The sequence below is a fragment of the Orcinus orca genome, chromosome X (genome assembly GCF_937001465.1).
Source record: "Orcinus orca chromosome X, mOrcOrc1.1, whole genome shotgun sequence".
Lineage (NCBI taxonomy): Eukaryota > Metazoa > Chordata > Mammalia > Artiodactyla > Delphinidae > Orcinus > Orcinus orca.
In genome coordinates, this window is record NC_064580.1 from 21,771,613 (window position 1) to 21,792,767 (window position 21,155).

General features: G+C 53.8%; 1 protein-coding gene across 1 annotated transcript; it reads right to left on the reverse strand.

Annotated features, from left to right (window-relative positions):
* Nucleotides 1-7,056: 7,056 nt before the first annotated feature.
* Nucleotides 7,057-20,492, reverse strand: ARX (aristaless related homeobox). The gene is made up of 5 exons (XM_033415091.2): nt 18,931-20,492; nt 16,342-17,218; nt 13,658-13,703; nt 10,500-10,828; nt 7,057-8,277 (listed from the first exon to the last, which is right to left on the reverse strand). The coding sequence occupies exons 1-5, from the start codon at nt 19,124-19,126 to the stop codon at nt 8,037-8,039; spliced, it is 1,689 nt and encodes a 562-aa protein (XP_033270982.2). The 5' UTR covers nt 19,127-20,492; the 3' UTR covers nt 7,057-8,036.
* Nucleotides 20,493-21,155: the final 663 nt, after the last annotated feature.

Here is a 21,155-nt window from a genome sequence, read left to right on the forward strand (position 1 = left end):
GGGCTTCCCTGGTGGCGCAGTGGTTGGGAGTCCGCCTGCCGATGCAGGGGACGCGGGTTCGTGCCCCGGTCCGGGAGGATCCCACATGCTGCGGAGCGGCTGGGCCCGTGGGCCATGGCCGCTGGGCCTGCGCGTCCGGAGCCTGTGCTCCGCAGCGGGGGAGGCCACAACAGTGAGAGGCCCGCATACCGCAAAAAAAAAAAAAAAAAAAAAAGTGTATAGGTTGCGGTGAGGATCATTGTGTTATATTCAGAAAAACTGGGGGGAGAGATGGTTAATCGGCCCTGGCGCTATTTTTCTCATTTCTTCAGAACGGTGCCTTTTTGCCAGAAACCAAACGTATTTCAACGTATCAGTCTTTCCTTTCTTACGTTCTTGGTAAGATTATACTAACAAAACATATTTCCCCTTGTACAACTATGCTATATTCTTAAAAAATATCTACCTATGGATTTTCATAAAAGAAACATATGCTGTGCTTTTTCTTTCACTTCGGAATAAAGCTTTCTAAAGGGAAATCAGTTGCAGTGACTCCTTATCAGGTGCGAAGACTGGACTGGAGAGGGCAGCCAGGAGTAAGGGATGACTGGAGACCATCCCATTCCCAAACCTCAGCCCGCTCAGGTCTCCACTCAGAGATCCTCGGTGTGATGTATGTTCCAGTGTTCTGAGTGGCATTTCCATGTACTTTGTGTCCTTTAAGAGATGAAGTGTGGCTTCTCATGTGCTTTGCTGACTTGGACAGCTAAAGAGAGCTAAGCCGAGAGCCCAGTGCTGTCTCCTTTTGGAAAGCAAGGCTGATGGCTCCTGGGAGAAAGGTCACCCGGCTTGGACCCTAGTAAAGGCTTACTTGTTAAGCAGTGGAGGTGACGCTGCCCTGTATCTTGCTTTGCCTTCTCTTTTCTTTCCCTCACCCTCTCCTCATTTCTCCTCTGTCTCCTATACTCAGGTTCTAAGTAGAAACACTGGGTTAATGGCCGTGTCGGTTAATTAATTAATGCCTTGGCACCGCAGGCTCTGCAACCTATCAGAAGTTGCAGCACCCAGGCTGCTCTGGGAAGCTAAGGATTAGGTGGTTTTTCCTTGCTGTTACCATAGAGGGTTATAGAGACGGTTCTCTAATGTATGCTTCCTGAGCCCACACTCCCACTTTGCTTTCCGAAGAGAAGGCGCGTTTTCCTTGATTTCTGGGACCTGGGGTGATTATGGTAAATACAAATAGAGGGTTATCTTCAACTTGCTCATCAAGAAACTCCAGGAGGGGCTTCCCTGGTGGCGCAGTGGTTGAGAGTCCGCCTGCCGATGCAGGGGACACGGTTTCGTGCCCCGGTCCGGGAAGATCCCACATGCCGCGGAGCGGCTAGGCCCGTGAGCCGTGGCCGCTGAGCTTGCGCGTCCAGAGCCTGTGCTCCGCAACGGGAGAGGCCACAACAGTGAGAGGCCCGCGTACCGCAAAAACAAAAAAAAACAAAAACAAATCACTAAAAAAAAAACTCCAGGAGACAGAAACAGGTTCTCACTGGTCTGCTTCTTGTCCCTGCATCTAGATTGTAATCACGGTGAGGGCAGCAACCATTTCTGTAGAAAGTCCATAGAAAGTCAGACATTTCTTAGTACAGTTCCCGAAGAGTTAACACAGTGGTTGATGTTTTTTAATTCAGATCAGTAACTCCAGGTTAGTTAAGAGGCTTTTCTGAGAGGCACCTAAGGATTCCAGGAGGCATGTGAGGCTTCCAGGATTTTATAGAAAGTTGAAACTGCAACTCTGTGAATTCCACTGGATCTCTCTGTTGGAAGATTGGAACATGGCATGGTCACTTTTCCCTGAGAAAGGTTTCTACTCCCTGATTTGCATCGGTTGTCAGCGCATGGGTACAGAGATGCTACCCACTTCTTTGTCAAGGGGGAGCCTCCCCATATGTCTCCACAGGCTCCCTGGCATGAGTGTTAAGCTCAGGTGATAAAAGTGAAACAGGCTGGGTTCACACTAGAGAGTGGCAGGGCCTGGTAAACCCAAGTGGCCATGTCCTGTCCAAAGGGGGCAGCAGCTACTCAGCAATTCTGGGAGGAACAGAGCCCAGGGTGGCCATACGATCTGGTTTTCAAGAGAAGCCAGGAATCCAGATATGCCACGAAGTGTCTTGATTTCTAAACCTTGGCATTCTAAATGCTGTGGGCCAGACTAAATAGGCTAAATTTCCTTTAGTGCCCTAAAGGAACCCATCTGAAAGGGGCATGTTTCCTGTTGAATTTAGGGTCTGCCTACAACAGGGAGCACATCTATCTAGCAAGGGTCACAACCTGCTCTCAACTCTCCTTCATGTAAAGGGGAACAGGGGAGGCCACAAGTTGAAAATCGTCCAAGAGCTTGCTCAGTTAAGGTTTTAATTTGTCTAGGAAACAGACGGGGTTCGTCTCGAGACTGTTGCCCAAGACGTGGGGCTAATCAAAGTTGACAGACTGGAGTTTGGGACAGGCTGGTGAAAGGGGATGAATTCGTTGCCCCTCACAGCCACTTCCTTCTCCAGCCCATACCTCCTCTTACCAACAACACACATACAGACACACCTCAACACGCCTTTTCGAACATAGCATTTAAATTAGTTTGGCAAGTAATGCAAAGATAAAGAAACTCCAAAAGCAGATTTCCCTATCTTGTGTCAGAGTTTTGTGAAAAACACACTAAACCCCAGACCCTCAATTCAGTTCCCCCATCTCTCATCCCAAAGTTTAACCCGCCTCGCCTTTCCTTTCTCCTTCTCTCTCTCTCTCACTGCTCACCTAAATATTTCTTAATTGAACGGTTTGCTGTGGAGCTTCCTTATAGCAGTTTAATAGATTAACTCATCTGAGCCAGCCTCAAATTTCAGATTAAAATTCCTTCATCCCGAAGGCAGCATTATCAGGTTGTTGGAGGCTGTTTTCAAACCTTGGTTTTGAATAGCAGCGGCTCTGCATTAATTTAACCACTAAGCTAATAAGTAGGTTTCGTTTTGTTATGCTAAGCTTTATTGCTTTTCTTTTGATCAGAATGGTGTTGTTGAGCAAAGCAGCAGACAAGGCATTCTTTGATGAGGGAATTAGCGCTCCATTCTTCCTCTATTATTCATAGCACAGTGGAATATGTAAGTACCTGAGGGTGTCAAAGGAGCGCAGGTTCTATTGCAAAGTGCTCGCCTTGTTTCTCTCAATAGCTGACTATGAGATGATAAACCGCTTAATACACTGTGCTAATTGGATGAGAGCAAAAAGAGATGGGAATTAAGGCGAGGCAAAAGGAGAAAGTGCAACCAGCCTTCAATTCACTCTTTCACCACTTTACCAGCACCAAAGGAGGCACAAGCTTTCTATAAGCAGACTAGAGGTTTTGTGCAGAGATAAAATGAACGTGTTAGTGGATTCAAGTAATACACTAATTATTGCACAGTATAAATACCACTACTGGTTTTATAACAGGGAGGTAAACTTCTTTTGAGAGGGTTATAGGATTGCTTGGCAGTGGTGTAGAACCTAATAAGGGCCCAGAGTAATAACCCCCTGGATTAACAAAATTGCTGCTTGTAGAAGTATGATTCAGACTTTTACGAAGATTTCCAGAGAATGAATAAAAATTACTGAATGACATTTCTTAATGTACAACTGGTAATCACTCCCTTTTCTTTAAAGGAAAAAATGTATACTTCAAACTGGACTGTTAATCACGTCTAGGGACAACACAACTTTTTCCTTTGAAAAATACTTCTCCCCCCCCCACCCCGCCCCAGTCAGGTGACAGCTTTTCTTCTCCCCGCCCCCCAGCCAGGCTGCCACTGTCACTTAAATACATAAGCAATTGCTCCGTGGAACTCGGTGTTCCAAAATACCATTTTAGGGCCCATTTAAGACTCCCTTCATTCAGACACACTTCTGTGTATACACGTACGTGCATGCTCACGTACACATTTTTTTCCTCTAAAAGCAAGTTGAAGTAACTTACGTATAATTTCCTTTCCTCTAACATCAGCCCCTTTTCCATTCTAGTAAGATCTTTGCACTCAAGATGATATGAAAAAGAGAAGTACAAGTGCCTTGTCTCTTGGCATTACAGATCAAAACCAATAATAATAAGTGTTTGCCCCAATGGGCGGCGGGGGTAGTAGGAGAAAAAAAAGTGGGAAACTGGCCAGGACCAATAGTGGTGACTTTAGCTGAAGACTGAGTTTCAAGTCCCAAAACCTTCCTTTTGGCGGTCACTCTCCTTAATTCATCCACTTTCTATTTTTCTCACACAAACCTAAGCTGTGTCCTCCCTAACTGTCCACAGTCCAGCCCATGGGTAGCTGCTGACGGAAGAACACTTAGGGGCACCTTCTGAAAATACTTTGCCAACTGCTCCCTTCTTGCCTTGCCTTTTGGGGCTCATTCCGGATCTGGCTAGCCTGTCTGAAAATGTAGCAAATTAACTTAGCCTTTCCCCTCATCCTTCCCACAGAGGCCAGACCGGGCTCCCTCACCCCTTACCCAAAATGCTGTAGGGGTGGCCCTGGGAAGGCGGGTGGTGGGGCATTTCGGCCTGGGTGTGATAGGGAACAGCAGTACCCCCATCACAGGGGCTCTCCCGGACTCCCCTGGGCTCTGCACGGCCTCCTCTAGGGTGGAAGAGGTTTGCTTAGGGTTGGGGGGGGGGGGTCAGCCGCTCCCAGCATTGTGACCGCGTTCCCAGATATTGGGGCCAAATTGGGTTGCCATTCATTAATAATGCTCACAATAAGATTAAATCATTCTGGAAAATCTCATAAAATCCCCCTAAGTACGCTCCAGTGGCTCTTTCCAATCCCCATCATTCAGCACTTGGGGAGGTTTGGAAGGAGAAGAAAATTGGTTTCTTTGCTTCTAATGCTGCTTTGAAAAGATACTCAGAGTTTGTCATGCGTGACATGTCACATGTTTAATGTGGACTTGCTGGAAGTCAGGGGGTCTTTAGCGTGTGATATTTATGGGGAATATTAAGTGCAGAATGAGGTCCCTCCAGCTGGGGAAAGTTGAAAGAATAGGAGGCCCAGGACCGGGCTTGTTTGCGGCATCAGAATGACATAGGATTAAGAGTTTGTAAAACAAGGCAAGGGGTTCTCATTGGCCAGTAATAAATGTAATCCTTGGAGGTAATTTCACGCAATTTGCTTCTGCTCCATGGAAGGGTCAAATGAGAAAAAATGACTTAAAAAAGACTTCATTAACAGGAAGAATGGTACTGTTTCTCGTATACCATCCAACTGGCAGCCTGGAGGGGGGAAAAAATCCGCTACCTAAACAAAAAGCCAAAATCGACGGAAAATTGATAGTGATCACCCAAAAAAAAAAAAAAAAAAAAGCCCTTTTCCTCACGCCCCTCCTGCACTTCCCCGTCCCCCCCCACCCAAAACTCCCGAGTAGCCCTGCCCACCCCAGGAAAGCGGCCTTCACCCCAGGAGACCCTGTGGAGTCTGAAGGCTTGAGACACTCAGACCTCGGGGGATGTCCTAGAAAGTTCCCGCCGGGCCTGCAAACCCCGAGAAAGGAGCATGCGGCAGAAGGGCTGAGCGAAGGTAGTTGGCGATTACTCCCGGTGCCCCGGGCCGGGCCCCCGCTTGCGAGCGCCGCCCTCGCAAGCCCAGGGCCGGGGCCGGGTGGCTCAATGCCAAGGTCGACGGCCAAGGTCCGGGGAGCCCCCTCAGCCCTGAACCCCGCGAGCATGCTCCCCAAGGTGTCCGGGGGACGGGGAGCTGCGGCTTTCCGGCCCGGCGGGTGAACCGAGGACGCCCGAGCCGGAGCGCGGCAGCTGCAGAGCGCGTCGCCCACCCCCGAGTCACCGCTGACCTCTGCCCGCCCCCGCACCTGCCCCTCGGCCGCGCACGCCTGCGCCCTGGGCCGCGAGAGGACCCGCCCCCCCTTCTCTGGGGCGCGGCCGGGGAGCGCGCGCGGAGCCCGGCGGGTCCGGCCCGGAGACACGCCTGCGACCCCCGCCGCGACCGACTGTCCCGCGGCCTGGCGGGGCGGCGGCACCGGCTCCGAGAGCCGCGCTCGTCACGCCGCAGCATTCCGCACCACCCCCCCACGCCTGCCCCTCTCCCCAAAGGTCCAGCGCGCTAATTACTGCAAATTGAAACTAATTAAGCTTCTCTTCCCTTTCCCATCACCCTGGGAGCGTTGGCGAGACCCGGCCCCCGCGGGCGGGCTTACACCGAGCGGTCACCCGGCGGGGCGCAGGCAGGGCCCGGGGGAGGGAGAAGGTACCGTCGTCGCCGGCGAGGGGTGCGCCCAGGAGGGTGCAGACTGCAAATCTGTTTGGGTCTCCTCGCGAAACCTGAGTTGTTTAGATTTTTTTTTAAGTATATACATTTCCCAATGCCTGGATAAGTGATGTAATGACATTTGTCGAGTTAAGATCTGCCACTTGGATACCCCTCGCTGCCTTTCCATCACTGTTCCTGCGTTCTCTCCCTCTCCCTCCCTCCCTCCCTCCCTCCCTCCCTCCCTCCCTCTCTCTCTCACTCTCTCACACACACACACACACACACACACACACACACACACACACACACCCTGCTACCCGCGCGTGTACCGTGGAGCCCGCCCCCTCGGAAGCCAGCGCCTGGGCTCCTCGCTCTCGCCATTACCTGTCATCTCGGACTGCGCACTTCCTTGTACGTGGCACTTTCCACAAGCAGTTTCCTTCGTTTTCCGAGCCAAGACTCCCGCTCGCTTCAAATTTCTGTCTTCACCGTCAACAATGCCTACGGTACACCCTCCCTCCCTCAAGCCCACCCCATCTCTGGGCCCCGGGCCCCCCAGCTCCCGCTGCGACACGACCCGGGAAAGCCGAGATGCTCGTGGAAAGCGCCGCGGCGGCAGCGATCTTAACCTTCGTAGGAAACCCTACGGATCCTTTGAGGATCAGATTCAAACCAGGGGCCTCTGCCAGGAAAACGCGAGTTCAGATAAACCCCGGAGGTGCCGGGGCGCAGGAGCCCACGCCCGGCCTCTGGGGGGCTCCCTACTACTGTCCCCTCAGAGCCTGTAGAGAGTATTCACACTTCCTTTTGTTAAACATATATATATATATTTTATTATTTTGAGCGTGACACTTCTCCACTAGATAGCAAGGAAAAGTGATAACAGTTACACATTACACAAAAGTACTGTACGATTGCCTTTACCTTGAAGGTTTCGGAAGCCTCTACAGTTAATAAGTTAAATAAAGGGCTTGAGTACATAAATATTTGTCTAGGAACCCTACCGTATCTACAACACAGTAAGAATCTACAAGAGGACAAACTTTTACCATACCACGCTGAGTGCAATTGCGTTATAACATTTCAAATATACAAAGCTCTGTTCTTTTTTTTTTTTAATAACAATGGTATGTACAGAATCAATAATCACAGTTTGGTGACTTCAACAGTCCATATTCTAGCAGAGTATTTCCCTTTGGTTTGATATAAAAACCTTGGTTGGTGTATGATAAAGAAGAGAACAAGAACAAGACGCCCCTTTCCGTTAAGTGCACTGTTAGCTATCTTACAGATTCGCATTCGCTTCCCCGGCCCGGAGCCGGGGCCCACGCTGGGGAGATAAACTTAGAGCGCCAAAATGCTATTAGGAAAATTAAAAAAAAAGCTAAGTAGGGTGTCAGGAGGAAGAGAGGTTGGGCTTTTAAATTTTTTAACTTCAATACCAGGTGTCTTAGGGAGAAAAACCTCCCGGATATTTTCAGTAAAAGAACGGGAGAGAGTGGACGTTCGAGTTGGAGCGAGGTTGGCAGAAGCAGGCGCAGGGGCAGAGGCAGGGGCAGGGGCAGGGGCAGGGGCAGGGGCGGGTGGACAGCCAGCCGAGGAGGTGCCATGTCCGGTAGCGCCGAGGGCTGCCTTGCCCGCGTCCAGGCTGCTGCGAAGGCGGCTGCGCTCTCTCAGTGCCGTCTCGGGAGTGTGCTGGTCCTCTGTTTCCATTTGGTCTTAAGTGGTGCTGAGTGAGGTGACCTTTCCGGATCGCGCCTGGGGCGCGAGGGTGGAGGGCAGCCTTTAGCACACCTCCTTGCCCGTGCTGGTGCCCGGCAGGATGTTGAGCTGCGTGAGCTGCGCGGCGTGCTCCTTGGCCTTGAGCCTCAGCGCGGCTATGCTAGAGGCGCGTCTGTCTGCGGCCGCCGTGGCCGGGTCAGCCAGAGCGCCCGACGCCACCGCGCCCTCCACGGCCGGCGTGGGCTGTCTCAGCAGCGCGGCCGCAGTCGACGCGCTGGTCAGGGGGGCCATGGTGGAAAAGAGCCTGCAGGGAGAGCAAACAGCGCGGTCACGGCCCCGGGAGCTGCGCGCAGCGCCTCGGGCAGCCTTCCCCGCCGCCTCTCCCCGGGGGAGCAGAGGGCACAGAAGGGCGCAGAGGGGCGCCGCCGCTGGGGCGGGGAGTCGCAGGCCCGGGTGGGCCGCGGGCTGGGGAGTAGCTGGACCCGCGGTCGGGAGGCTGGGGTGCTCTGAGAGGGTTTACTGGAGCAGGGAACCAACAGAGGGGGGAAAAAAAGACAGAGGGGACAGAGCCGCGGCGGAGGCAAGCCCCGAGTCTCAAAACCCCATGGCCCAACTGCGCGGATTCTGTGCTTTCGCTTAAGAAGGGGGGTGTATTCTTAGACCAGGAGCTCCAATTGCCTGTAATACTATTTGCCAGGAGAGAGAAGAAGAGAGACAAAGAGAAAGAAGAGAGAAAAGGAGAAGGGAAAAAAGGGAGAAAGGAAGGAGAACGTGGGATCAAAACTGATCAAGACCTGTGCTCCACTTTGTACTCTCTATATAGGGCGCCTTCTCGGCCCGGGGCTCCTTTTACCTTGAAAACACCGGTCTTGTATGCCGGCCTTCCCTCCGCTGAGGCCGCCCTCCCGCGCCGGGCTGAGCTGCCAGTGCCCGGCCGACGACCGCGAGGGTGGGGGCGCCCGCCTGTAGATTTCCGCTCGCCAGGCGGCTCTAACCAGCCAGCGGCCCCGCGTCCCGGAGCGGCGACACCTCTCCCCCACCGCCTTCCCTGCGCCCCTGCAGCCTTTAGTCCCAGAGAGCCCCGACCCGCGACCTCCGCGCGTGGCGCACGGCGAAGCCCAAGCCTGGGACTCCAGTCCGCGCCACCGCCTCCGGGAGGCGCCGGGATTGCCCCGCACGGCGCCTCCACTCTCTTCGCACTGCACCTATGACCTGCAGCTGAGGCCCGAGCCGCCCCTGACGCTCAATGCCACCACCCCTACCCCCGCCGCTTCCCCCCAGGGCTTTGGCTCCGGGCCCCCGCAAGGCCAACTCAGGGTTTCCAGGATTAGAAATGAGCCCACCTGGGCTCGAGGAGCGCCTCCTGCTTCTCCCAAGCCCACCCTCCACCTCTGTTATCACCTCTGTTATTTTTACCACCCGCACCGCACTCCTCTTCCAGCCTCTCCAAATCTGGCAGCCGGCACTCCAGCCGTGGTTTGCCAGCTTTTACAAGTCATTTGTTGTGAGAAGGGTAAAGGAGAGGGTGGAGAGCGAGGGGCAGAGGACTTTAACAATTTTTTCCAGAAAGAAATAAAGTGTGGCCTGGAGGGGGCGTAACATGCCCTGGTTCCACTAGGTAAACTGAGTCACTACACTTCAGCGCACTTTCTGTTTACTTTATTGGTTTGTTACAAGAAACTAATTTTACTGAGTCTTTTTTGAACATTTTCTCCAGATGATTTTTTTTGTTAAGTGGCTATGCAGTTGGATGAATCTATTATTTCTTTGTTCTCCCAAAGAGAGATCATTGAAGCTGCATTCAGTTTTATTTTCACTGCACTTTCCAACTTAATACATCTCTCCTTTGTTTCTTTGTCTGTGTGATTATACAGACTTTTAATTTCATCATTCGATGTTCATTTAAAGAAAGGGAGTTATAACATATGATGAACTGTTTCTTTTCTTTCGTTGTCTTGTGCCGCTTTGGGGGGGCCAGGGTTTGTATATATGGGGGGTCGGGGGTATGGTTGGCAGTGGGTCACTTGAATGACAAGGAAGATAGAGTCTGGGGAAGAAGAAAGAATCCTTTGCACCCAGAGGGCCCGTGGCTCCAGGGCTCCTGTGGGGGCCGGGGCTGTGTTCCTCTGGTTGCCAGGCTCTGGGGCATGAGGAAGGATTTTTGCAAAACTTGAAAAGTCATTCTGGCTCTGTGGCCTACACCTGTACCCGTTTACACACATATCACCTACGGCCTGGGCTGTTGCTGCCTTCAAATTGTACTGGTGCAGCTTTCATTGAACACTCCCAGTTTCCACGGTTGCTATTATCGTCACTGCCTTTCCCTTTGCCGCTCAGTCCCAAGTCATTCCCTTCAAGATCCACATTGTTTAAGGCAAAATTAGAGATTATTTTCTTTGGCTAAGTCGCTGAGGTTAAGCCAAAGAGAAAAGATGTGTGTAGTCCCTACCCGTCTCCAGCCTCCTCCCTGGACCCAGGCCTCTGTGCGTGTATGAGAGAGACAGACTCCCCGAAGCCGCGTATTACCTGCCGAACGCAGGGCTGATAAAGGCCGGGTGCCGGAACACGGCGGCTCCTAGGAAAGTGCTCAGGCCCAGCGGCGCCCCGCTGGGCGGCAGGCTGGCCGAGCCCGGAGGCGGAGGTAGGCTCGGGAAGGCAGCGGCAGCAGCGGCGGCGGCGGCAGTCCAGGCCGAGTCGAGCGCAGGGTGGTGCGGGGGGAAGGGGCTGGCGTCCAGGTAGGGGCTGAGCGGGTGGGTAGCGGAGAGCGGCCCGGGGAAGGGCAGACCCGGAGGATGGGTCTGTGCGCCCGCCTTCTCCCGCTTGCGCCACTTCGCCCGACGGTTCTGGAACCAGACCTGCAAAGCGGAAAGAGGCCGGGGTCGGCGAGGCTCCGGCCCACCCCCCACCCCGCCCCCGCCTCTTCCCCGCGCGCCGCGGGCCCTGCCTCTTTTCCCCTGCGGCCTGCGCCCACCTCACCCCTCTCTGGCCTCAGGTTGTTCAAGGACACGTCTGGGGCCAAAGGGGCAGTGAAAGAGGGCCCAACTTAAAGCGAGCAGGAAACACTGGGCAAGTGAACCCTCTCCAGTGGATATTTCAACCAGCCTAGTTCCTTTCCAGTTTTTAAGGAAAAGTAGTTTCGTGTGTTCAGGAGTGAGGAAACCAAGGTTTAAATGTCTGCGCTGCCTTTTGCTTGCTGTGTGTCTTTAAACAGGTCACTTAAACCTCTCTGAACCTCACTTTTCTAATCTGTAAAATGGGGGTAATAAAAGTTTCCTCATAAGGCTGTGATGAGGAATGAGCAGAATAAGGCATGCAGAAGTTGGCATTCAGTGGTGACTCTTGGGACCAGGCAGCCACCAAGAGAAGAGTGCTCATCAGCTCAAATCAGCTATTTTTGCCTATTTCACGTGTACCCAAGAGGTGGCAAAATTCTTGCTCTGCACTGAAAAGGGAATCGGGGAGGCGGTTCACTTGATCTTTCCAGAAATATTTATTGAACGCCTATGAGCACTACACTGGGTTCTCGGGCTTGGGGAGAACCGGGAGGGAGGGAAGAAATGGCCACAGTAACTAGCAAACAGGCATACAGTTTAGGGGCCCAGTTCTCCCTGAAATGAAGTGTGGGGTACACAGCCTGCTATCTGCAGGGGCTCTATGCAGGGCCGGGTTCTGCCGAGTAAGGCACTGACTGCGGGGACCAGGTATTCAGCAATACCTGGACACAGAAACCAGAGTGTAGGATACCTGTAGACTGTGCACATATTCAGAGCTAGCGAACGGGTCCTTTATTTCTTCTGGGGATGTGGTTTAAATAGGTTATTTAAATAAGATAGTTCTAGGCTTGGGGGAGGTTTTCAGCACAAGGTATCTTGCTAATTGTTAATAGAAAGCAGTTTTCGTAGAGACCTTTACCTGAAATATGGCAGCTACCATAGTCTAAAAATAACTCCTAGGAGCATGAGATTATTTTTATGTGACCTGCTCATCACACCCACAGCTGAGAAGATATGCTCCTTCTCCCCTGAAGGCATTAATATTTTTAGGACTGGGTTTATGCCTGCACACAAGTCTAAAAATTAAGAATGAACTCCAGGGCTATACGGAGTTATATTAAAATATAATGTAAATGATCCCAGAGGAAAATGTTTAAAATTTTTTTAAGACATCTGTGCCTTTCAGATATACACAGTGGGGGCTGTCGTTACTAGCACTAGTATCTAGGCTTCGTTTGACTTCTAGACAGCCACCTAGGGCAAGAAAAATCAAGAACCCAAGTCGGCTGATTACTTAAAATTCTGCCCAAAGGGGGCCCATCCGTAACATTTCACAGCCCTCAAATAATCTATTTGAGAATCGCAGAAACACTCCAGTGTGGAAATTCAGAGACTTGAAAAAGGAAGACTAGATGGGACCGGGCTGGGTGGGCAGCTTTTGTGTATCCAAATCTGTCTAGACAATAGCCACCCCTTCTCGAGGGCAGTGAAAGGAGTAAGGGTGGGGGGGTGGGGGGAACAGTGGAGGCAGAATGCCCTCAAAGAAAGTGGAAACCTCCTACAGATGGATCCGCTCTCCCGGCTCGACTGCAATTATCAAGATGTCCCCCTGCAATTCCTCATTATTGAATTAATACCTCTGAGGCCCCCCAAAGGTAAACGAAAGGACTCTAATAATTCATATTCACTTAATTACATCTTCTCCCGTGAATAGGGAGAGAGGAGAAGGGGAGGGGGGCGCTCTCTTTCTTTTTAAAAGTTATTTAACTTTCCCACGACTCGTTCCCCTGAGCTGAAAATGCGGAGTTGCTGTCACATCTCTGTTTGACAATGGAGAAATGTGTCAACAGAAAGGAGGGGACAGGCCTCATCATTAGCCCTCTAATGCAAGAAGCTGTTGTGTATTAAATGAGCCATATGGAATTTATTGTGCTTTATCAGCACCTGATTTTGACTGTAAAGTGATTCACTCAGCTCCTAACCCAGGGACATCTGTTTTCTGTTGGCCGTCGGGGCTGCCCAGTGTTGATCGTCTCTTTGGTTATGAGGCCTGGGTTCGGAAATGCACTCTGGTATGGGGCTGCAAACACCTTTAATAGCATTGCACTCACTCCCTATTAGATCAATGTGGGCTCATTGCTATAAAAAATGGGAAATCAAATAGCATTAGCCGGCTCCTTGTGCGGGCAGAGGGGAAATCAAACAGCATTTTGCCTTCAAATGGCCCTGTTTGTTCTAGCACTAAGTGGGCTTTTATGAAGCCCGATTGGAGACTTAATCGCAGCCAAATACCTGCTTGGAGCTGAGCGGATTTGTCTAACAACCAAATCCATGCTCCATCCCATTATTTCAATCAGGAGAAGTCAGTTCAGTTCGCAGATTGTTTCCTACAGGGGCTGTGGACCAGGGGGCTTCTGAACTGCAGTCTCAGGGACCCTGAAACCCCTCTTCTGATCCTGGACTCCTTCCACAAGGCTCCCAAACCTCGAAATCTTCCCCTTCAACCTCCCAGGTGTTCATATTTTAATATAGTTTTGTGTGTGAGTGTCTGGGTTTATCTTTCTGATTCTGCTTTTCTTCATTTTATGAAAGGGTTCTCTCAACAACTCTCCAATCCATCAACCCATCTCTCTTCCACTCTCCCCCCAGCCCGCTGCCCCTCCCTTCCTCCCTCTCTGCAGTGCAGCTCACCTGGACCCGGGCCTCAGTCAAGTCCAGCCTCATGGCCAGTTCCTCCCTATAAGAAAGCAACACACAGGCAGGAGGTCACTGCAGGCTCCAGCAACCCCCGTCAGCCCCCTTTCCCTCGCTGGCAGCCTCCTCCATTAGGGTCTCACCCCACACACCTAGGCATCGCCATCCCTTCAACATTGGAGTGCCTTCTATTTGACTGAAGACATAAAAACGCAACACACTCCCAGATATAGGATGTTATCTATCATACTGTATCATATTATATTCAAGAGTGACAGGGGTGACTTCTTGAGTCTCTAAGTCTCGGATTCTCTCTCACTTCTAAGCCAGAGTTAGACAAGACACACACACACACACACAGTGATTATAGCCTCTTTTGTCCTAATAGTAAATGGGAGAACTCAGCACCCAACTAAAAACATTTCTTTCGCCCTCTTGGTTTCTTTCTGCCTTCTTTAAAAAATGTTCTCTCCCCTCTCCTCCCTCTCTCTCTCTCTCTCTCTCTCTCTCTCTCTCTCTCTCTCTCTCTCTCTCTCCAGCTCTCCGCCTTTCCTTCCATCTCTCTCTCTCCGCCGCCATCCTCCCTCCCTCACCCCTTTAGGTCATACTCCCCATTACCCTCTGGAGATATGTTAAGCTTGTTAAGAGTTCAGTGGGGTAATTTTTCGATTAAACAAAATTCTGCGCACCTCCTGACTCCAGTGCCCACTACAAACCCTGCCCATCTCAGGGGAAGTCAATTTAACTGAAACCCTACCCCGTCATTGCAGTTATCACTGCGACAATTAAGGCAAATAGGAAACCATTAAGATGCTGTAGAATGGCTTACGACCTGTTTACCGAAAATACGAGCGCGCAGAGAATAATTGGCCCTCCGCTCGCTAATATGAAAGAGCGGGGGCCGCCCCAGCCTCGGACCTGGGTCTGCACTGCTGGCAGTGCCCCTGGCCCACACCTGAAACTTCAGGATTGGGAGAAAACCGGTTCACTGGAGAGCTTCCCTCTGCCTTCTGCTACAGTGAGCATCAGCAAATCTAAAACCCCAAAACCACACTCCCGGCTGGATCCGGGCGGGAACCAAGGGGCTCTAACTAACCCCCTGGGTCGGAAAGAGGTGAGCACGGGGTGGCGAAAAGGAGCTGCCCCTCTTCATGTACTTTGGTTCCCCTGGAGAAGCTAAAGAAGGGCAGACCTGGGTGCCAAGCGACACCACATCATATTCTTCTTTTGAATTACACGTGTGATAAATGCAGAAAAGCAGGTCGGCCGGTTAGCTATTTGATAGACACAATTGTTTTAAAATTTATTTTCTTTTCTAAAGGTAATTACGAAGGGACTGGATGAAAGAGGGGAGGACCAAGTTTAGCTCAGGGGATGATCAAGTTCAGTGCCTTTGCCCCGCATCAAATCTACTCTTTTCCGTTTCTGATTAGGAGACAGTTTGGCAATTAATGGCTAGACCAACTACACTTGCGAGTTGGCTCGGGCCTCCTGAACACTGAGCGATTTCTCCTCCGGTTCAAAGGGGCGGACAGCTTTCCGCTGCTACTAAAATGCACGTTGAAAAGCCGCACACACCTCATGCGAAGGTGCTGCTCGAGCTTTGACAAGCCCAACGCTAGGCAAGCACCCATCTCTTTCTCCCTCCCCGCTGGGGAAAGTTTGCCCTAACCGTGGTTCCTCGCCGAGCCAGACCTAAGCCTTGGGGTGGGAGAGGAAGGCCCCCAGCCAGGCCGGCGCCCCAGGTAGGATTAATAAGCTGGCCTTCAGAGGCCCAGTCATCTCACAGGTACATCTTTCCCCCAAAAAAACCCGGGCGAGTGGGAAGTGGAGCGTAACTAGGAGAAAAACCCGGGTTGGACAGCCGTCCAAAGAGAAAAATTCCCCCAGCTGTTCCGTCTACTGCCTGCCAGACTTCCAGCAATCAATGCCAGCCCCTGTGAACCCGCGTACATTAAACCAACACTGGGCTTAATGTGTGTGGAGGGAGAGAGGGCAGCGATGAGAAGGGAAGATTATGGCCGGTGCCTCCACAGTTGTACAGATACCAAACACTGCCCCGTTTTGACTTCCTTCGGTTATTTCAGGAGTCCTCAAATGACAGAACTCGGATCTTTTTAACGGCCTTCTCCGCAGGCACGGGCAGCTTTACTGCGAACTGCGTTAACTGATACCCAGCAGGCGCCCGGGGCATCAGGCAGGGATGGCGATCGCACCACACGGCGGCCCAAAATAGCCCCTGTTTAGCTCTGGCGGCGAGGGCCAGCAGCGCTTCCTGCGCCTCGCCTGGGACCTGGCCCGGACTCCGGACCGTAGCGCCCGGGGCCCTGAGTGTGTGCGCAAGGGTGCGCACGTCTCCAAGGTGGCGTGTTCGGGAGGCCTTTGGAAAGGCCGTTTCTTTTTCTCAAACCAAAACTCGTAATTTGAAAAAATTAAACTGGAGAGACCTTGGGAAGGACTAAAAACAAAAAACATCCCAGTCTAAACTTAAGGCCCGGAGTAGGGGGGAGGGGGGGAGTAGTTTTTGGTCAACGGGGTGGGTGCATTGGGAGGGCGCGCCTGGGTAGAGTCCAGGAGCGGAGTCCCTGCCCCAGCCCGGGGCCCCTGCCCGCCCACCTTCCCTCTCCCGGACCCACTCGCTCCCTCCAGCCGCTGCCGCTGCGACCACCCCTCGCGCGTACCTGGTGAAGACGTCTGGGTAGTGCGTCTTCTGGAAGGCCCGCTCCAGTTCCTCCAGCTGGTAACTGGTGAACGTGGTGCGGTAGCGCCGCTGTTTGCGCTTCAGCAGCCCCTCCTCTGAGTCGCTGCCCGCAGACAGGCACACGCTATCCTCGCCGTCCTTGCCCTCAGCGTCCTCTGGGTGCAGCAGCAGCTCCTCCTTGGGCGACAGCTCCCCGCCCTCAGCGGCCACCGCGGCGGCAGCGGCGGTGGCCACCGCTCCGGTGGCGGCCACGGCGCAGCGCCGCGGTTCCTTGATCAGCGCGCGGGCGTCGTCCTCCAGCAGCTCCTCCTCGTCGTCTTCCAGCAGCTCCTCTTCCTCGTCCTCGTCCTCTTCATCCTCCAGCAGCTCCTCCTCCTCGTCCTCGGCGCCCGTGCCGCTACTCGCCGCCGGGGCGCCGCCGGGGCCACCGGCCGCGCCGAGGCGCTCGTCCGGGTGCGCGGCGCCCCCCGGGCCGCCCAGCTCGTCCAGCGCGGGCGGTGGCGGCACGAAGGGCGCCCCGTTTTCGCGGTACGACTTGCTGCGGCTGATGCTCACCTGCGGCGCCTGGCTGATCTTGAGCGTGTCCCAGGCTGCGGCGGCCGCGGCCGCGGCGGCCACGGCGGCCCCCGCGCCGTCCGGCCGCTCCCCGGGCCGCGCGGTCGGCGGCGGCGGCGGAAGGGCCTCCCCCCGCGGACCGGCCGTGGCCGTGGCCGCCGCCGCCGCCGCCGCCGCCGCCGCCGCCGCCGCCGCCGCGGCGCCCTGGAGGAGGCGGCCCCCGCCCGGGCCGTACAGGCGCCGCAGCTTGGGCGGCAGGTGCAGCTCGGCCTCGAACGGGGCGCTGCTGCCCTTGGGGGAGCCTGCGGGCAAGGGAGAGCGGTCAGCGCGCCGGCCGGCCGGGCGTCCCCTCCAGAGTCGCCGCCCGGGCCGGCCCGCCGCCGCTCCCTCCGCGCCTAGGCCCTGGCGCGCCCCCCCGCCCGCGCCATCAGATTCCGAGCCCTTCTCCTCCTTCCCCAGTTTTCTTGCTGTTTCTTTTTCTTTACATTTTTCTCTCTCTTGCCCTTTCTCTTGTTTCCTTCTTTTTTCCTTCTCTCCTCCTCCGTCCCTCCTTTCCTTTCCCTCTCCCATTCTTCCTTTTATTTTCTTCCTTCCTTCCTTTACGTCTTTCTCTGGCCCTTCCTTTCATTTTACATTCTCCTTTTCTTTCTCTCTCATCCCGTCTCCTCATCATTCTTTCCCCTCTCCCTCTCCTTCCTTTCTCTTATTTGTGCGCCCCCCCTTCTTCCTTCCCTCCTTTATTCCTTTCTTTTTCTTTCCCCTTGCCCTCTCCCTCACTTTTTTCCTTCCCATTTCGGGGCAGGGGGCAATCTGAAAACATTCAGCAACTTAAAAAAAAATCACCACCACCCTGAAAACTTTGCGCACGACCTCTGCCCTCGGCTCTGCCACGCGGCCGGGGCTGGCGAGAGGGGCCGCTGCCCGGCGGGCGACCCCTGCGGGGGAAGGGGGAGCGGCCCGTGGCCCTGAGTGCGGCCTTGCCCCGACAGACCCCAGCGGGAGGGGCTGGCGGCTCCGAGCACAGAAAAATCGTCCTGGAGAAAATGGGTTCAGAAAGGCCTGGGTGGGGGACGAAGGGGGTGCAATAGGCACAGGCCGCTCCTTCCCCTCGAGGAAGCGCCTGGCACAGGTGCCACTGCAGGCTAAAAAAAGAAAAGGAAAAAGTCAGTTTTGTTTTAAACGCCCCCTTCTCCGCTGTCCGCTCCCGTCTTCCAAGTGGCGCTGCGGCTGGACCGCTGGTTTACGGATTTTAAAAGAAATCAACAATTCTTTCCCTGCGACACCTCTGCAAGCCAGCTCAAGGCGAAACTTGAGTGTAACAGGTTCGGGGCAAAACGACAGTTGTTCTGAAATTTTTAATTTTAGAAAAAAATAAGAGCTTTTAAACATCTCAACTGTTTTAAAAAAAATAACATAGCAGAGAAAAAAACAACACCCAGAAGCCGTACATTTCATACACTTCAAATACAATAAGGAGCATTTGGGGAATCCCAGGGAGACGTTTTCTGCAAAGCTTGGGTTTAAAAGGTCACAAGTAATCTACAATTTTAAAAAGAAGAAGAAAGCACAACACCACATATAAAGAAATCTTCCAAAGAAGAAAGGCCAAGGCTCATTCGGCCTGGGGTCCCCATTCACAGCTTTTGGGGTTCTTGTCTTCACCAAGTTGCTGTTACAAGAGTCCACCCGGCACCTGCTGTTTCTGGCCTGTGGCCCCTCTTCAGAGCACCCCCAAGGCCACCAAAGGGGGCATTTGAACGACCTAAGGACGGATACCGAGAACCTAAGGGCCCTTGAAGCGAAGCTCGGTCTCTGCTTTCTCTGGAAGCAGAGGGGGAGGGAGAGACATCCCCTGGCGAGATGTTTACCGCTCTTTGAGGCACCAGGCCTCAGAGTTGTTCCCTTTCTTTCCTCCGTCTCCAGTTGGACAACCGCAGGCCCCTGGCCCCGGAACATCACACATCCAAACCAGCGCCCAGCACCCTTTTCAGGTGCCCGGCAAGCACAGCCTTACCTTGAACGGCCTTTTCCTGGTCGGTGCGGCTGGCCAGCGGGGCAGGCAAGCTCTGCGCGGCTCCCAGCAGCCGCATTTTGCACGGGCTCCTCCGGCCCAGGATGCTGTCGATGCAGTAAGAGGAGAGCAAAGTTGGAGATTTACTTTTGCACTCGGGCCTCTCGGAGCAGCCCTCCTCCTGGTACTGATTGCTCATGGCTGGGGTTTTTTTCCCTGGGCGCAGAGAAGCGGGCCGCTGGCTGCCTCTCGGGGCTGGTGGGATGGATGGGTGTGTGTTGGGGGGGTGGGGTTAGATGGCTGGTTATAATGGATACTGTTGCGATCTCTGTGCCTCTCTGCCTCGCTCGGTCGCTGGCTGCTGGCTCCCGCCCTGCCGGTGGCCGGAGCTCGCCCTCTCCGCGCTCAGGACAAGCTGTAACAAGTGTAGTGAGCTGCGGGCGCGGAGCTCTGGAGTCTCTCTTCTCCACGTGCTGAGAGGCGCCCTCTGATTGGCTCTCGCCAGAGGCCTGCGCCGGGCTGTGGGCTCCGCGCAAAACCCGGACTGGATTCCGGGAAGGCCGGCGGTGGAGGTGGGACAGCAGGCACGCACCCGAGCCAATTTTATTTTTATATTTTGTTTTTAACTAACAACTTTCTAACTAACAACTTCCTGGAGCGCCTCCTTTAACCCTTTAGGGCTAGCCCGAAGCTCTAGCTTATTCGGATGTCAGGCCTGTGGGTGCCACTCGGGCGACGTGCGCCCCTTCCACCAACCCGAGGACCTCACTCCCTCGGAGACAAGTCCTTGAGGCTCGGCTCGCGTTCAGAACGACTTGGCCCTTTTCAAAGCCAGTGTTGCGCTCCCAGGACAGCGCCTTGACCTCAGTGGCCCGCAGCCGCCGTCCTCTTTAGGCTGGACGGGCCTCCGAGGTGCCGGGGTGACGGACGCAAGCAAACATCTGCAGTTGGGGCGTTCAGTTTTTTCTTGCGGCCCAACGCCTTGAGCTGTTAGTCTTCGCCTTGAGCCCGGCGGTTGCGCTCTTGCTGGTAGCGTCCCTCAACGGCTCTCATCTCCGTCTTCAACTCTGGAAAAAGTCCCCTTAAAGACAGAGCTCTGCCAAAGGCGCGCGGCCTTCCCTAGAGCACCTACAGGGCAGAAAGGGACAGGCGAGTGTCGGCTGCGAGGACGGGCAGCTGGGGACAAGTCCTGGAGTCTCCCCCTTCTCCCCGGACGCGCTACCCTCTCCTCCCCACAAGTTAGCCTCAGTTAGGCCGTCACCCCGAGGCTGGACACTGTCAGATCACGCGCAGGGAGCGGAACCTGCCGGGAGCCCTGAGCGCTCCAGGGTGGGAGGGACCCAGGTTCGGCTTCAACCAAATCTCAACGCCTAAAATTCTGAACTCCCCCTGGCAAAGGCGAGAGAGCGAGCCTGAGGGAGAGCGCGTTTCTTCCCAAACAGCTCCCTGCATGTCCAGCGCTGAGAACCGAGACTCAGCTCTGACTGAAGTTGGGCCGAGCCCAGGCGAGGGGCTAGAACGGACGCCCTCCTTTCCTGGGTGCAGGGCCCAAGGGACAGCCAGGGGCCCCGACGCTGTCAGGGTGGGGGCGAGCGTGGTGGGTGGGAGAGGGGCCGGGGAGGGGGAATCCACGCCGGGTTTTCCTCTCTCAACCCCTTCAATGTGTCAAAGAGAAAAGCGTTTTACAAAGGATTATACTTGAATCACTTACAGTCAGTATTTAAAAATACAAGGAGGCATAACTGGGATTTTTTTTCCGGCCATAAACATCTGCCTAACTCTTGGATGTTGGTGGGTGGGTGGCAGACAGATCGGGCTGGCTTGGCAGGAGCATTCAAGACACAACTGGAGGGGATGAAGGGTTAGGAACAGGCACGTTAATAATGTTAATACTAATGCGGATACTACTACTATTAAAGGCTAGAGGACAAGGAGCGCTCTGTGTGTGTGTGTGTGTGTGTGTGTGTGTGTGTGTGTCTGTCTGTCTGTCTGCCTGTCTCTGGCTTTTAGTCTGAGTCTCACCAGTTTTTCCTACACTTGGATGATGGGAGTGGGGGCGAAGGAGAACCCGAGCTCTCTCTGACATTGATTTTCTTTTAAGCACTCTGCTGTTCCAAGGCCCCTGGGATCTTCTCCTATCTTTCCTGCATTCTTCCTTCTCCATCCTCACCCATAGTTCTGTGTTAGTATACTGTCCTGTTCAGCTTTAAGCTAACATTCTGCGCGCT

Excerpts from the sequence above, each read along its gene's own strand:
- ARX (XM_033415091.2), bottom strand. The coding sequence starts at position 19,126 with ATGAGCAATCAGTACCAGGAGGAGGGCTGCTCCGAGAGGCCCGAGTGC. Across the intron at positions 13,704-16,341 it reads TACCCAGACGTCTTCACCAG|GGAGGAACTGGCCATGAGGC; the intron begins GTACGCGCGAGG and ends GCTTTCTTATAG. Across the intron at positions 8,278-10,499 it reads ATCAGCCCTGCGTTCGGCAG|GCTCTTTTCCACCATGGCCC; the intron begins GTAATACGCGGC and ends CTCTCCCTGCAG.